The following is a 15,211-nucleotide window of genomic DNA, read 5'->3' on the forward strand; positions in this document are numbered from 1 at the left end:
GTCATCCAAGGATAGCAAGACAATATGCTGAAACAAACGTCAACTCAAGAGTCAACGTTAAGGCTCATATAACAATGGCCTATGTTTCTTGACCCACTGAACAAACATGTCCGGCCTAATGAAGAACAAATGCTGTGTTGTCACATTGGGGAATATGAGAAAATCACTGATGTTTAAAAGTTGTACAAGAGCTCAGGAGCGAAAGTGCGATAGGGACTTATCCGGTATGAAATAAAATATTTTTAACAGGGTTATGCTAACCTGGTATGGCTGTATTCACAAAACAGTTATCAAGACGTGGGTAATCAGCTGCTGCAGATCCACAGGTTGTCAGACCAAACCAAAGTAGATGGAGGAAAAACATGGATGGTCCACGCTGCTGGTAGATTGGTGAAAGGATCAGGATACACAGAACTGTATTAATTGCCGTTTTATTATCGACACCTTTCGAAGTTGACACTTCTTAAGGATATAACCACATGTAGACACATATAACAGTCAGACAGCTTTATAAGAGGGGCATTCAAATAATGGCGCCAAAGAGGCCCATGATGTGTCAAAGTTCACCTTTTACCGTTATGACAACTCTGAAAAACCAAAAGCTGATGAAAATCTGATCCAAAACACTGAGGAAAATAAGACTGGATTGTTAAGTATGAGAAAAATCACTGACGTCTGAATGAGGCCCTACACTGAAAAACCTGTGAGCTTTTACAAAGCCTACCTGAGATAAAATGGAGGATGCTCGGTTTTCATCGGGTACAATGGAAGATGTGCTCTATTTCAGTGTACCTCAGATAAAATGGAGGAGGCTCTCCCGGTGTACCTCAGGTAAAATGGAGGAGGCTCTCCCGGTGTCCCTCAGGTAAAATGGAAGAGGCTCTCCCGATGTACCTCAGGTAAAATGGAGGAGGCTCTCCCGGTGTACCTCAGGTAAAATGGAGGAGGCTCTCCCGGTGTACCTCAGGTAAAATGGAGGAGGCTCTCCCGGTTTACCTCAGGTAAAATGGAGGAGGCCCTCCAGGTGTACCTCAGGTAAAATGGAGGAGGCTCTCCCGGTGTACCTCAGGTAAAATGGAGGAGGCTCTCCCGATGTACCTCAGGTAAAATGGAGGAGGCTCTCCCGGTGTACCTCAGGTAAAATGGAGGAGGCTCTCCCGGTGTACCTCAGGTAAAATGGAGGAGGCCCTCCAGGTGTACCTCAGGTAAAATGGAGGAGGCTCTCCCGGTGTACCTCAGGTAAAATGGAGGAGGCTCTCCCGGTGTACCTCAGGTAAAATGGAGGAGGCTCTCCCGGTGTACCTCAAGTAAAATGGAGGAGGCTCTCCAGGTGTACCTCAGGTAAAATGGAGGAGGCTCTCCCGGTGTACCTCAGGTAAAATGGAGGAGACTCTCCCGATGTACCTCAGGTAAAATGGAGGAGGCTCTCCAGGCGTACCTCAGGTAAAATGGAGGAGGCTCTCCAGATGTACCTCAGGTAAAATGGAAGAGGCTCTCCCGGTGTACCTCAGGTAAAATGGAGGAGGCTCTCCCGGTGTACCTCAGATAAAATGGAGGAGGCTCTCCCGGTGTACCTCAGATAAAATGGAGGAGGCTCTCCCGGTGTACCTCAGATAAAATGGAGGAGGCTCTCTTAGTGTACCTTAGATATAATGGAGGCTCTCTACTGATGTAAAACCAGCTCACCATAAAAGCCAGTAAAGTAAATAATATAATTAAGTGTAGGAGGCTCTCTTTCCTTCTTTGAGCACCTCAAATAAAATCTCTCTGTTTCCAATTGAAAGAAAGAAGGAGGCGACGTAACTTGGCTCCGCTCCGTACGCCTAGTACACGCGCGACTCCGCTCCGTCCGCCTCGTACACGCGCGGCTCCGCTCCGTCCGCCTCGTACACGCGCGGCTCCGCTCCGTCCGCCTCGTACACGCGCGGCTTCGCTCCATACGCCTCGTACACACGCGGCTCCGCTCCGTATTCCTCGTAAACGCGCGACTCCGCACGCCTTGTACACGCGCGGCTCCGCACACCTCGTACACGCGCGGCTCCGCACGCCTCGTACACGCGCGGCTCCGCACGCCTCGTACACGCGCGGCTCCGCACGCCTCGTACACACGCGGCTCTGCTCCGTACACCTCGTACACGCGCGGCTACACGTGCGGCTCGGCTCCGTACGCCTCATACACGCGCGGCTCGGCTCCGTACGCCTCGTACACGCGCGACTCGGCTTCGTACGCCTCGTACACGCGCGGCTCGGCTCCGTACGCCTCGTACACGCGCGGCTCGGCTCCGTACGCCTCGTACACGCGCGGCTCAGCTCCGTACGCCTCGTACACGCTCGGCTCCGTACACCTCATACACGCGCGGCTCCGCTCCGTACGCCTCGTACACGCGCGGCTCGGCTCCGTTCGCCTCGTACACGCGCGGCTCGGCTCCGTACGCCTCGTACACGCGCAGCTCGACTCCGTACGCCTCGTACACGCGCGGCTCGACTCCGTACGCCTCGTACACGCGCGGCTCCGCTCCGTACGCCTCGTAAACGCGCGGCTCGGCTCCGTACACCTCGTACCCGCGCGGCTGCACTCCGCACGCCTCGTACATGCGCGGCTGCGCTCCGTACGCCTCGTACACGCGCGGCTCTGCTCCGTACGCCTCGTACACACGCGGCTCTGCTACATCCACACTGTAAACCCCTCCTGACCCCACACATAAACTTCAGCTCATCCAGCACCATGACAACCAGCGCAGCAGAGTCCTGCATCCACTGAGGCCCCTGATCATGTGACCCCTGACTCCTCCCCTCCTGTGACCTCATCACAGCTCCTATGCGCACAGAGCAGCTATATATGTGGTGGCGGCTCTGCAGTTGGAGGTATGTGGTAGCAGCTCTGCAGTCAGGGCTGCCACCAGGAATTTCGGGGCCCCATACTGTCAAAATTTTCAGGCCCCCTTGAGACTCTGCTCAGGCTCCACCTCCATCCCTCGAACCTTCTACAGTCCCACCGCCTACTCTTGGAAAAACTCCACTTCTGCACCCCGTCCTCAACAATCTCACAACAGTTCCCAGTGATCACCAGATCACATAACGTGGGGGAAAAAGTATTTAGTCAGCCACCAATTGTGCAAGTTCTCCCACTTACAAAGATGAGGTCGACCTGTAATTGACATCATAGGTCGACCTCGACTATGAGAGACAAAATGAGAAAACAAATCCTGAAAGTCACATTGTCTGATTTGTAAAGAAATTTTTTTGCAAATTTTGGTGGAAAATAAGTATTTGGTCAATTACAAAAGTTCATCTCAATACTTTGTTATTTATCCTTTGTTGGCAATGACAGAGGTGAAACGTTTTCTGTAAGTCTTGACAAGGTTGGCACACACTGTTGCTGGTATGTTGGGCCATTCCTCCATGCAGATCTCCTCTAGAGCAGTGATATTTTGGGGTCTGTCGCTGGGCAACACGGACTCTCAACTCCCTCCAAAGGTTTTCTACAGGGTTTAGATCTGGAGACTGGCTAGGCCACTCCAGGACCTTGAAATTCTTCTTACGAAGCCACTCCTTTGTTGCCCTGGCGGTGGGATCATTGTCATGCTGAAAGACCCAGCCACGTTTCATCTTCATTGCCCTTGCTGATGGAAGGAGGTTTGCACTCAAAATCTCACGATACATGGCCCCATCCATTCTTTCATGTACACGGCTCAGTCGTCCTGGTCCCTTGGCAGAGAAACAGCCCCAAAGCATGATGTTGCTACCCCCATGCTTCACAGTAGGTATGGTGTTCTTTGGATGCAACTCAGCATTCTTTCTCCTCCAAGCACGACGAGTTGTGTTTCTAACCAAACAGTTCAACTTTGGTTTCATCTGACCATATAACATTCTCCCAATACTCTTCTGGATCATCCAAATGCTCTCTAGCAAACTTCAGACGGGCCAGAACATATAACGACTTAAGCAGGGGGAACCGTCTGGCACTGCAGGATCTGAGTTCCTGGCGGCGTAGTGTGTTACTGATGGTAGCCTGTGTAACGTTGGTCGTAGCTCTCTGCAGGTTATTCACTAGGCCTCCCCCTGTGTGGTTCTGGGATTTTTGCTCACCGTTCTTGAGATCATTTTGATCCCACGAGGTGAGATCTTGTGTGGAGCCCCAGATCGTGGGAGATTATCAGTGGTTCTTGTATGTCTTCCATTTTCTAATTATTGCTCCCACAGTTGATTTCTTTACACCAAGCTGCTTTGGTCTTCACCATAGTGGAGTTTGGAGTGTGACTGTTTGAGGTTGCGGACTGGTGTCTTTTATACTGATAACAAGTTCAAACAGGTGCCAGTACTACAGATAATGAGTGGAGAACAGAGGAGCCTCTTAAAGAAGAAGTTACAGGTCTGTGAGAGACAGAAATCTTGCTTGTTTGTAATTGACCAAATACTTATTTTCCACCAAAATTTGAAAAAAAAATTCTTTCCAAATCAGAGAATGTGATTTTTAGGATTTGTTTTCTCAATTTGTCTCTCATAGTTGAGATCTAACTGTGATGTGAATTACAGGCCTCTCTCATATTTTTAAGTGGAAGAACTTGCACAATTGGTGGCTGACTAAATAGTCTTTTTTCCCCACTGTACATAGCCAGCAGCTTTTGTTTTGGCCAAAAGATTTTTAAAACCACCACCACGATAAGGTAGACTCTTCTGGCCGAGCCCTACTCTATTCTAACCTATTAAAATTTTCTTAAAGTACCCAATACTCTTTTTAGGTATATTTTTATTTATTTTTCTTTAAGGGAATGTGTCATACACATTTTTTAAAATGACCAATAATACCACATACAAGGATCAAATACCACCACACCATGACCGGACCACATATTACCACCACATAGTGACCGAATAATACCACATACAAGGAATACCACTGCACCATGACCAGACCACATATTACCACCACATAGTGACCGAATAATACCACACAGAAGGGACAAAAAATGCCACACCATGACCAGACCACATATTACCACCACATTGTCACCGAATACTACAATACTGATCATTAATAAAAAAAACATAATACTAATATTACCATAAGTGCCATTATACACCGGAGCTCTGTACATGGTATACAGTGTATAATGTAAGTATACAGGTAATATAGTGATCATCAGTGACATTATACACTGGAGCTCTGTATATAGTGTCAGTGTACAGGTAATACAGTGATCACCAGTGACATTATACACAGGAGCTCTGTATATAGTGTCAGTTTACAGGTAATACAAGGATCACCAGTGACATTATACACAAGAGCCCTGTACATAGTATATAGTGTCATTGTACATGTAATACACCGACTCACCAGTGACGTCTCTAGTTGAAGTCCTTCATCTTTACTTTTCTCCTTCATCCAGCACAGATCACCATCACTTCTTCCAGCCAGGACTTGTCTTTGAATAAAATAACACAGTTATGTAGAGCATATTCCCCAACTTCTACATTACACAGCTGAATACAGACGTGCACCCACCATTAATATATAATTAGTCATTATGCAACCCACCATTCCAAACATAATTGTAATCCATCCCTGCGCCCCAAATAACTGTAAATAGCCACTTTCCCCATCTAATAAATATGTAAATTAATTAGAGCCTGTACTCTTTCCCAGAATTTATTACGAGTCACACTCCTGCATCCGCAACGCCCCCCACTCTGTACCTCCTGCTCCCCAATTCATTATATTTACATGCACCCTCTGCCCCAATTCATTATTTCCTGCTCTCCCCACCCCCACCCTCTATTCATCATTTACTCTCCCTCATCCCCCATTCACCATTTGCTTTCCCCACCCCACTCCCAATTCATCATGTGCTTTCCCCACTCCCATTTTTCAATCCACCATTTGCTCTCCCCACCCCTAATTCACCGTTCGCTCTTCCCACCCACCACTCCCAATCCACCATGCGCTCATCCTCCCCCCACTCTCAATCCTCCATGTGCAGCTCACCCCTCCACTCCCAATTCCCCATGTGCAGCTCACCCCCCCCCACTGCCAATTCCCCATGTGCAGTTCATTCTCCTCACCACTCCCAACATTCCCCCCACTTCCAACTCATCATTATGTGCAGCTCATCCACCCCCCACTGCCAATTCCCCATCACGTGCAGCTCATCCTCCCCTACTGCCAATTCCCCATCACGTGCAGCTCATCCTACCCACACTGCTAATTCCCCATGTGCAGCTCATCCTCCCCCACTGCCAATTCCCCATGTGCAGCTCATCCTCCCCCACTGATAATTCCCCATGTGCAGCTCATCCTCCCCCACTGCCAATTCCCCATGTGCAGCTCATCCTCCCACACTGCTAATTCCCCATGTGCAGCTCATCCTCCCCCACTCCAAATTCCCCATCATGTGCAGCTCATCCTCTCCCCACTCCCAATTCCCCATCACGTGCAGCTCATCCTCCCCCACTGATAATTCCACATGTGCAGCTCATCCTCCCCCACTGCCAATTCCCCATGTGCAGCTCATCCTCCTCCCACTCCAAATTCCACATCATGTGCAGCTCATCCTCTCCCCCCTCCCAATTCCCCATCACGTGCAGCTCATCCTCCCCCCACTGCTAATTCCCCATGTGCAGCTCATCCTCCCCCACTGCCAATTCCCCATGATGTGCAGCTCATCCTCCCCCACTGCTAATTCCCCATGTGCAGCTCATCCTCCCCCACTGTCAATTCCCCATGTGCAGCTCATCCTCCTCCCACTCCAAATTCCCCACCATGTGCAGCTCATCCTCCCTCCACTCCCAATTCCCCATCATGTGCAGCTCATCCTCCCCCCACTCCATTTAATTTTTTTTTAAAAAATAAAATTGTCATACTTACCCCACATACGATCCCTGCAGCATCCTGGCGCTCCTGTTGCGACGAGGAGATGCACGCCGCCACGGGTCCTCCTGACTCCTGAAGTATGAAGGAGCTGCTGCAGCGGCGCAGCTTCAGTAAGGAACTCGGTGCCAATATGTGCGCCGTCTAAGGCGGTGTGCGCCCCAGTGCTCGGCACTTTATTACAGCATGGAGTGCCGTGCATGGAGCGCCGTGAGCATACGCACAAGAGGGGGGCCCTGACTAGACCCGGCCCCTCTCTGTACTGCTGCTCACGGGGCCCCAAACAGCAGTAAGGGCAGTGATGCCCTGATGGCGGCCCTGTCTGCAGGTGGAGGTATGTGGAGATTCCCCATTATTGTCTCTCAGAATTTGCCATTATTCACACTATGCGTCTATTTTGTGTCTGTTTTTTTTGCATGGTGAAATAAATCATCCCTCTGATTGACCGCTGGCTGCTGGCAGGAAGGCAGCAGGGAGGCAGCTGACAATCAGTGTGATGTCGTCATTCACGTCCCATCAAGAAAGCAGAGCCAAAGAGAAGCCGCTGCTCCGTCTACGTGACTCATTAGAAGCCGCAGAGTCACTGGCAGGAGCAGTCCGTCACCGCTCTGTTCCCGCAGACATTGAGGCAGGGCAGGCAGGCAGTTAGGAACTATCTGCCTTTTACTTCTTCTGCCCATAGTTATAAAAATAATATAGTCCTGGATAAACTCTTTAACACACAGATATCATCCGTGGACAGGCTGTTCTTTTTCGTGGACCTATTCACTTGAATAAGCAAGTTTAGGGCAGGACAAGAAAATATCCCTAAATAATCTACTATGTCCGTGTTCACACCACGAGTGCAGCGTTCAGGCCAAACCTCCTCCGGTCCTCAAAGCGAAGCTCATTAATGGCCGCCATAAAAATCCACTTCTTCTTCCGGCATCATCCAGGATCAGATCCACAGATTACTGCTTTATACCGGAATCAGTGATTGTATTATTACATAGAATTATTGGTGACGTTACATCTTCTCATCTTCTTCTCATTCAGGTCTCTACAATATCGGATCCTCTCAGTGAAGATCTTCTATATAAGAGAAGTTTCCTGTCAAAGGTTGATAGGGAGCGAGACAAGATGATATTCCACCTCACCCTAGAGATCCTCTTCCGGCTTACTGGAGAGGTGAGAGATTCTGATGACGTCACATTACATCATTCTTATCTATGGGAAAAACAGATGGACAAGAACTGGAGAGGTGAGGACTCTGGAAATGTCTGGAGGGAGATTTATTAATGTGTCTCTCCATAACCAGGATTACATAGTAGTGAAGAAGACCTCTAGTGAGCGCTGTCAGAACCCTGTGTCAGAGGGATGGGGAAGACCCCTGAGCCCAATCACAGGGCCTCCACCTCACCCCCTGATACATGAGGACATCAATGACCAAAAGATCCTAGAACTCGCCTACAAGATGATTGAGCTGCTGACTGGAGAGGTGACACTGCTGGGACATTATACAGTAATGCTATGAAGGGATCTGGGGGATGACGGTATCATTGTATGTGTCAGGTTCCTCTAAGGTGTCAGGATGTCGCTGTCTATTTCTCCATGGAGGAGTGGGAGTATTTAGAAGGACACAAAGATCTGTACAAGGACATCATGATGGAGGTTCCCCAGCCCCTCACATCACCAGGTAATAGACAGGACTGAATACACACGGCCTATAATTATCTGTATGTAAAGAATGAATTCAGTCCCTGTATGTGTTTCCTCCAGATATATCCAGTAAGAGGACAACACCAGAGAGATGTCCCCGTCCTCTTCTTCCACAGGACTGTAAACAAGAAGATCCCAATGTTCCTCAGGATCATCAGGTAGATGGAGAGAAGGTGTCATGAGATCTCCCCTATGATGTGTAGACGGCTGTGAAAGTCTTGTGTTCAGTCTTGTTTTATCCACCAGTATTATATGTTTTCTACTTGTGTAGAATGGTGGAGATGGCAGGATTAGAGCTGATCATAGATGGGACTTCTCCATCTGTCTGTGACTTTTACAATATTTGTTTCAGGGTGAAGATCTGACCCATATTAATACTACAGAGACATATGGGAAGGGGTGATGAGCGGTGTAAAGAGGAGACTCCTACATATGACCACCCAGGTGAGTAATGACCACTAAATGCAGAGAAGTCACAGATCCTGTGGTCATTATATTATGAGTTTGATCACACAAGTAATTGACGTGCATTTTACTTGCAGATAGATTTGATGCATAACAAAAAAAGCTTTTCTTTTTTACACCTTTTTTGATTAACGCGTTTTGGTAGCAAAGTTGCATTGGTTAAATGGGATTTTATTTGCTGCAGAAAGGCGCCATGTCTCCAATTGTAATGTAGTTGTGAGTTGCCAGATTACAGCTGAATGTCAAGAAGAGAGCCGGGCCACACACAGAAGTCAGGCAGGTGGACTCTAAGCTGGAGAAGCCAAGGTCAATATCTAGCAGCAGTACACGTCCCGGAAGGGCAGTCAAGTGAGAAGCCAAACCATTCTGCGGTCAACAAGAAGTATGTAGGCAGATCAGAAAAGGGTTTAGAAGTAGGGTCAGGTAATAATCTGGTCAAGGTCCAGTTTTGATTCTCCATTGAACATTTCACTAGAAAAGATCAGTGACAATACACACAAAGGAAATAAACGTGTCTATAACAAAACAGGTGTAATTGCAATAATGTTCTAGGAGAAATACTTCATTTTCTGGAACAATTTTAAGGGCGTCAACTATTTCAACCATGACTGTGTATAGAGAAATGTGAGACAATATAGAGATTAAAAATACAATTTATTAGATCGGAGTTGAAAACACATAAAAATACAAAAAGCCATTTAAGAGGGATAAATGTAATCACAAAAAACAATGGAATGAGGCATCTGAATGAGTCCTGGATAAGTCCTAAGCATACAGCCTTGAAGGGGTATTCCCATCTCCAAAATCCTATCCCAAAATATAGTAGGTGTGATAATAATAATAGAAAATACCTCCAATTAGAAATGTACTCCGAGTGTCCTGGGATCACCACGCTGACGTACCGACCCCCATCCCCTTACAGCAGAAGCACAAGGTGGCAGAGATAACATTCGTGACTGTTCCGCACACCGGATTGTTATTGTCGGGGAAGTTCCGAATTCGGACCTCGGCCCCCATCAGTCTCCAGGTTGGTGTGGGTGCACAAGTCACTATTGAAGTCGGTGTCTTTGTTCTCATCGATGGCATTCTTAGCCAATATGCTCCTGGTGGCATACGGATAGTCCGACACCTGGGAGGCCACTCTGGTCCTTGCTATGTTTGTGGCTGCAGGTGCAGGAGCAAATCCCAGAGCCAGAACCACAGATCCCAGTAGAATCAGAGAAGATACAAGATTCATCCAGATTGTGCAGGAGCAGCTCCTGTGAGTACAGACTGCAGGGAATAGTCACTGATTACCAGGGAACCAGCATTTATCAGATGTGGAGATTACACAGGACCTTCACTTACATCTCCTGCAGGATGAATCTTGTATCTTCTCTGATTCTACTGGGATCTGTGGTTCTGGCTCTGGGATGTGCTCCTGCACCTGGAGCCACAAATATAGCAAGGACCAGAGTGGCCTCCCAGGTGTCGGACTATCCGTATGCCACCAGGAGGATATTGGCTAAGAATGCCATCGATGGGAACAAAGACACCGACTTCAATAGTGACTTCTGCACCCACACCAACCTGGAGAAGGATCCCTGGTGGAAGCTGGACCTGGGCCAGAGCTACAAGATATCCAGCGTCGCCATAACCAACAGGATTGACTGTGGTCTGGAGCGACTGATGGGGGCCGAGGTCCGAATCGGGAACTCCCCCGACAATAACATTCCAGTGTGTGGCACAGTCACGAATGTGGTCTCTGCCACCTTGTAGCGACCCTCCATCCCCTTACAGCAGAAGGACGTCAGCGTGGTGATCCCATGACACTCGGAGTACCTGTCGATGTATGAGGTCGAGGTTTATTCAGACTCCAATTAGAAATGTGGTATAGTTCTCCTGATTCTTTGTCACTTACCCCATGTGCAGAGCATTGCAGTATCCATAGTTATGACCACTAGCAACTAACTTGCAATGCCCTGAACATGGGGTAAGCAACATAGCGAATCAGAAGAACTATACATTTCTAATTGGAGATATTTGCTAATCTTATTTTTATTACACCTACTACATATTGGGATAGTTTCTCGGAGATGGGAATACCCCATCTTACATGTTTTGGCGTGTATTTTTATCTGTAGATTGTAATGTAATAAACCTTATTTTTAATCCTCCCTTTATTGTCTCAAACGTTTCTGCCTGTATGTATTATGTTTGTCGATTGTATATTAGGGGTTGAGTACCATGGGATTTGTGAACAGGTGGCTCACCACTGTCATAGGTCATAGTTTCATTATACTTTGATTTGTAAAGAATTATGTATAGAGAAATGTTATAAAATATAAGGCATTGATATTAAAAAATAATAAAATCAGATTTATTCTTGGCAGATGACTGTGGTGTCAAACCAGATACCTATGAAAAGCGTGCCATTATTCCAGCTATACCTCCAGCCCTTCAGAGCAGAAATCAATCATCTGAGCCTTTTCAATCCGTCATCTACTTGGATTCATCACAGACTGTTAAGCAAAATGAAAGCCAGAGAAGGGATGTCGAACATCAAATAATTCCCACAGGGAAGAAACCATTTTCCTGTTCAGAATGTGAGAAATGTTTTAAAACTAAATATAAATTGCTTACACATCAGAGAAGTCACACAGGAGAAAAGCCGTTTTCATGTTCAGAATGTGGGAAATGTTTCAGCGATAAGTCATATTTGCTTAAACATTACAGAAGTCATACAGGAGAGAAGCCATATTCATGTTCAGAATGTGGGAAATGTTTTATCCAGAAACGAGATCTTCATAAACATCAACAATTTCACATAGGAGAGAAGCCATATTCATGTTCAGAATGTGGGAAATGTTTTATCCAGAAACCAGATCTTCATAAACATCAAAGAATTCACACTGGAGAAAAGCCATATTCATGTCAAGAATGCGGGAAATGTTTTGAACATAAATCTAAATTGCTTATGCATCAAAAAAGTCACACAGGAGAAAAGCCATTTTCATGTTCAGAATGTGCGAAATGTTTCAGCAATAAGTCAGATTTGCTTAAACATTACAGAAGTCATACAGGAGAGAAGCCATATTCATGTTCAGAATGTGGGAAATGTTTCACCCAGGGTTCATGTTTAATACAGCATATACAGTTACACAAAATAAAAAGGGATTAATAGAAGGACTTACTAGACCGATCGCAGAGACGATTCAGTTTAGCTGGAGGGAAGCACTCAAACGAACCGTTATGGAACAGGACCCCCGCTTACACAAATATGTATAACCCAGCATGAGTATAGATCAATATTCGGCCTGATCTTTTATGCCGACGGGGGCGCTGCCCACACACTCCCCTGTGATGACCTCACGTGGGCTGGTCTCCACCCTTCTTGGTTTTATTCAATCTCTAATTTTCTGCGATAACTCCTCACTGGTTGATCGCAGAAGTTAGCAAGTGATGCCATCTTTTTTATTGCAAATTTACCTGTGATGGATCAACCCCGTACTCCAAGATTTTGCCACATGGGGGTTGTCGTAGCGCCTATGCAGCTAATGGGACATAATGTTACACAGTGGGGCGAATATTGTGGATCACATATTGTTGGACATTTTGTGATGTGACCAAAGCACTCCTGGCCCCCACCTTCCTGTGCTCACTTAGCAGGGGCAAACAGACAATGTGCTGATTAATGGGTTGTTGCCTAACTGCTGTCTGGGAGCCTACTGTGGGTATTATCTGGTGAGAACAATGGGTGCTAAAAATAGCCTGTGTGATTCTCTATAAAACCTGCTTGTAAGAATAAAAGTTTTAGTCCATCTTGGAGACACACTGCGATAGTCATATTTTATATATCCCAGTGTAAGAAAAGCCTTTCCATGTCAGGGGCCGGCAGAAGAAGATTGGACATCTGCGGATGGGGTAACTAGCTCCCGTCACACTACCTTTACTTAGAGACCACACATTACATGACTGCTGTCTGTTATTTTCATTTTCAGAAAGGCTCTAACTTGCTTCTTTAAGAGTGGTCTTGGCCAGTTTTGGATTGCATCTACTTTACTGATCTGGGGTTTGATCTCGCCTCTACCTACTACATATCCTAGTTATTTGGCCTCCTTATTTCCCATGGCAAAATGTTTTCAGATTTATAGAAAACCCTGCCTTCCTGAGAGGATCAAACACCGACCGGACCTTTTGCAGGTGACATCTCCAATCTGGGCTGAAGATTACGATATATAAAGTATGATGCAGTGTAATTCTTACGGATTGCGAGTATCCAGCCCATGGCACTCTGGAAGGTGACCAGGGCTCCCTGCAGACAAAACAGCATCCGGACATATTGGAAACATCCGTTGGGCATAGAGAAGGCAGTCTTCTCCTTGGCTTCTTGTGACATAGGGATTTGCCAATATTTCTTAGTTAAATCCAAGGTGGTTATGTGGCGCCCCTGAGAGTTCAGTCGCCACAGAGGTACTGCACTTCATGGAACGAGGTGTGGTATCTCCTCTCTGAGGTAAGGATGGAGCACCACACAGGGCCCCACCACACATCCAACACTACACACTCCCATTCTGAAGGGGGTTTAGAGCACAATGTGGTACCCCAGTCCTGAATGGAGGAGTAAGGGCGGGACCAAAAGTAGGGGGAACCTTGTAGTGAGTAGGGTGGATGAAGCACTTTACGGTTATACTAATACATCCATATAAATATGGATGCCATCTTTAATGCCGGGTCTTTTGTCGCAGTTCCCTGGAGGTGACAGTTAGTACAAGCTGCAGCTCCCTCAGGAGGCTGTGATTCCCGGTCTCAGGCCTTGAGATTGGGGGCTGGGGCAGAGTTGAGTTACAGCTGGCTGTGTCCTATGTCTTAGTCCACACCAGAAGGCCTAGGAGGGGAGCAGAGGAGAAGAGCTCCACAGGCGAAAGGATCTCAGGGGATGTGGACGGAGCAGAGTTGCCACCTGCTACCCTTATTCTGGCCCCGCCAGAGAGACTCCTGCCGCAAGAGGGGGTACCGGTCCCCGATTATCTGACTTTGTACTCCAAGTCTCTGTCAGGATGGAGCGGAGTCGCCACCTGTATCCCCTTAATCTGCGTCTATCCAGAGGGACACCAGCCTTATGCCACGTTTACACCCCAGTCACCAATAAGGGACCTAGGCGGTCCGGGGGCTACAAGCCACCTTCAGCGGACATTGCGGTACCCGTACGGGACTTAGTAGGGGCACGAGGCGGTTCTAGTACAGCAAGTGAGAGGAACACACTGGTGGAGGGGTTTTGTCTGGTGCACCCGAGCTACCCGGAGTGAGCTGAACCCCATCCTGGTGGCCGCAGCGCGCCGTGAGGAACAAAGAGAAGCTTTGTGGCTGAAAACAAGTCTACCGTGAGTAAAACCTGGATGACTTCATACACCGCCTCTTCTCTCTCATTTCTGCGCGGCACCGCACCCACCATTCCTCTGCACTGCACTTCTTCTACTCTGCCCTGAGGCCTGGCTCCACCTGCGGGGAGCTATTCCATCCCAAGCTGCTAGAACACCGGCCTCAGAGGACTGGCGCAGCGCTGGTGGTCCTCAGCAGAAACCACAGGTGGCGTAGCCGACAAATAACCACTCATCCACTACCCCATATTTTTAATGTGTGCGCCCTGGCCACGGACTGAGCCAAGGCCACCACTGCATCCCCCTCTACCACCGGCCCGCAGTCCGAGTACACCTTTCCCAGGGAGGGCTAACGCTACCTGAGTAGTAGTGGGTCACAAAGTTATATACTTTGCCAGCCCACGTCTCGCGATCAGGTCATCGACACACGGCATCTGATATGCGTTGAACTTGGACTTCATTCAGCTTCCTATAATCGTTACAAAACCTCCATTCGCCATCAGGTTTTGGAACCAGGACAATAGGGCTACACCACCCTCTCTGATTCCTAAAATACTCAGAGATTCCTTGGAGATTAGCTCTCGCCAGGCCTCAGGAATTAGATAGGGCTTCAAGTTCACCCGCACATGGGATTAAATCAGAACCTCACGCTCTATGACCTTTGTACAAAATAGCAAATCTAAGAACAGGTCCCTGTTCTGCTGCAACAATTCCCACACTGCTATTTTTGAGCTTTCAACGGCATCTTTGCTATTATGACTCTTTCAACATCTGCTTCAGGCTTGTCCAGAAAACACGGAGCTTCAACTGGCTCCCTATC

The 15,211-nt window shown here is 47.6% G+C and overlaps 3 protein-coding genes and 1 pseudogene across 3 annotated transcripts in view; 2 read left to right on the forward strand and 2 right to left on the reverse strand.

The window, feature by feature from the left end:
- LOC141192298 (oocyte zinc finger protein XlCOF29-like) overlaps nucleotides 1–15,211 on the reverse strand; it is a 303,763-nt gene that overhangs the window by 176,569 nt on the left and 111,983 nt on the right. The gene's annotated exons all lie outside the window — the stretch shown is intronic.
- The window catches only part of LOC141192248 (uncharacterized), a 231,437-nt gene that overhangs the window by 53,695 nt on the left and 162,531 nt on the right, over nucleotides 1–15,211 (reverse strand). The gene's annotated exons all lie outside the window — the stretch shown is intronic.
- The window catches only part of LOC141192250 (uncharacterized), a 34,706-nt gene continuing 28,150 nt past the window's right edge, over nucleotides 8,656–15,211 (forward strand). The window contains exons 1-3 of the mRNA XM_073661751.1: nucleotides 8,656–8,724; nucleotides 8,919–9,010; nucleotides 11,404–12,166. Of these exons, the coding sequence (XP_073517852.1) occupies nucleotides 8,956–9,010; nucleotides 11,404–12,166 (818 nt within the window). The 5' untranslated portion in view covers nucleotides 8,656–8,724; nucleotides 8,919–8,955. The remainder of the gene's footprint in view (nucleotides 8,725–8,918; nucleotides 9,011–11,403; nucleotides 12,167–15,211) is intronic.
- On the forward strand, nucleotides 10,391–10,894 carry LOC141192262 (fucolectin-6-like; annotated as a pseudogene).

This window comes from Phyllobates terribilis, unplaced genomic scaffold, assembly GCF_046119375.1.
Source record: "Phyllobates terribilis strain yellow unplaced genomic scaffold, ASM4611937v1 Scaffold_56__1_contigs__length_8794411, whole genome shotgun sequence".
NCBI classification, from domain to species: Eukaryota; Metazoa; Chordata; class Amphibia; order Anura; family Dendrobatidae; genus Phyllobates; species Phyllobates terribilis.